The sequence below is a fragment of the Engystomops pustulosus genome, chromosome 2 (assembly GCF_040894005.1).
Source record: "Engystomops pustulosus chromosome 2, aEngPut4.maternal, whole genome shotgun sequence".
Taxonomy (NCBI): Eukaryota; Metazoa; Chordata; class Amphibia; order Anura; family Leptodactylidae; genus Engystomops; species Engystomops pustulosus.
The window spans coordinates 15,817,891-15,820,006 of record NC_092412.1 but is presented as its reverse complement, the minus strand read 5'-3'; the positions used below and the strand labels follow the sequence as shown (position 1 = coordinate 15,820,006).

At 43.1% G+C, this 2,116-nt stretch overlaps 1 protein-coding gene across 1 annotated transcript; it reads right to left on the bottom strand.

Annotated features, from left to right (window-relative positions):
- Positions 1 to 514: 514 nt before the first annotated feature.
- Positions 515 to 1,465, bottom strand: LOC140116965 (olfactory receptor 6B1-like). Its single transcript, XM_072133393.1, has one exon. The coding sequence runs from the start codon at positions 1,463 to 1,465 to the stop codon at positions 515 to 517; it is 951 nt and encodes a 316-aa protein (XP_071989494.1).
- Positions 1,466 to 2,116: the final 651 nt, after the last annotated feature.

Below are 2,116 nucleotides of genomic sequence, written 5' to 3'. Positions count from 1 at the left end.
TTTTTTGGAAGTGCACCTGCTCAGAGTAGAGGCATTTTCTGCGCCTATTTTGTGCCTTTTTAGGCTCAAATTAGTGATAGATCCCGTGCAAACATCTGTATAGGAGGCACTCACTATGTCAGATAAGGCGCAGGGACTCACAACCACTAAGTGCCGAACTTTGCCGTGCGCCAGAAAATGGCACATAAATGCGCCTAATTAACGAGATGAGCCAGATTTTTGCGCTAAAAGACGCTCAAAACAGTCTAACTGACTATGATTAATGTCCCCCTTAGACTTTTGAATCATCGTCCATACTCTTAAGGTGAGCACATGGCCCATGGACCTGGATATGGCAAAAGACTTCCATCTGTGGTCCTGTCAGTCCTATTAATAGATATCCTTCAGTTTTATTAGAAGATGCCATATTTAATAATATTAAGGAGGGCATTGCCATGTAACCATTGACACTCATCATTTACAAAGTTCATTGGTGGCCTCTAACATGCCCCCCCCCCAAAAAAAAATTCTGTTTTTAATACTCTTTGGTCGTCATTCTACTTAAAACAACCCTCAAAGTCTTTTTGATTTCCTCCGTTCGAAGACAAAATATTATAGGGCTGGTGAAATGTGGGGCGAAGGTGTATAGACAAATAAGGAGGACATTGAGGTCGGCGTTGGGAATCAGCTGGACCTGGTTGTAGGTGTAGACGGCCAGGCGCGGGATGAAGTACAACCCAATGACAAACCAGTGGGTGATACAGGTATAGAAAGCTTTCTGCATATTTTCGGAGCGCCACATTGAACGCATTCTTGCAAGGACGATGATATACGAAAAGACAATGAAGGACAATGGACTAACGTGGGCAAACAAGGCGATGACGAATCCTGACCTTCTGGCCCAACCTGAGTCGGCACAAGACAAGACAGCAACAGGGGTGAGCGAGCAGAAACAGCTCTTAATTCTGTTAGGGCCACAGTATGGCAGCCAAAGACCCAAGGTGGTGATGACAAGGCCAATGATGGCGGCAAAGAGCCAGAATAATAGGCATAGGATGATCACCAGACGGTTACTGATAATCGTGTGATATCTCAGGGGCTTACAGATGGCAACATAGCGGTCAATGGCCATCAGCATAATGATGAGGGAGTCAAGAGTGGCTAGGAAATGCACAAAGAACATCTGGATAAAACAAAAAGAGAAGGATAAGGATCCGTCTCCAAACCAATACTTAGCAATGATTTTTGGCAAGGTCAACGTATCAAAGAGTAAGTCAGAGAAGGCAAGATTTGCGAGGATGAGATACATCGGCAGGTGGAGGTGGTGTCTCATGATGATCAACACAAGGACGATACCATTGGCAAATAGTGATACATTGTAGAGAAAGAAGATGGTGATTGAGACCACAAGGAAGAACTTTTCTCCAAGACCCGGAAATCCAAGCAAGACAAACTCATTTACACTTGATCGGGTTTGGTTGGCCATTAGCTTGCGTGAAGATGTAGCGGAAGATATTAATCTGCAACCAAAAGACAATCATCAATGAAAAGATTTTATAAAGATTGTTACCAGAGACGGGTAAGTTCCACCTACTTAGTTCTCCTGGCCATATCACACAAGGAATTACAGCATCAACCAAAACGTTCTGAACTTGTGACCTTCATATCTAACCATCATCTTCAGCTTTCAACTTGAGACTATCATCATCTAATAGACCAGCCTCTTCCCTACATGAATGTGACTTGCAGCTATTTAGCATATGATTAATTATGCAGATTATCGTCACATAACTGCGTTGTTATTATTTTGTTTTTGGCGGTGGAACTGTCTCTTTTATCTTGTATTCTATGAATTACAACCTGTTCTCTAGTATAATTATACTCTCTCATTGTATAATTTCATTGATTCCCAATTGTAAGGTCACTTGAGGAGCAACTATGAAGAAGATCTAAGCAGCATCATCCAGCTCATTGATAGTGGTCTCTGGGCCAAGGTAATTACCAAACACAGTGGGGGTCATTTACTAAGGGCCCGATTCACGTTTTCCCGACGTGTTACCCGAATATTTCCGATTTGCGGCCATTCTCCCTTAATTGCCCCGGGATTTTGGCACACGTGATCGGATTGTTGCGCATC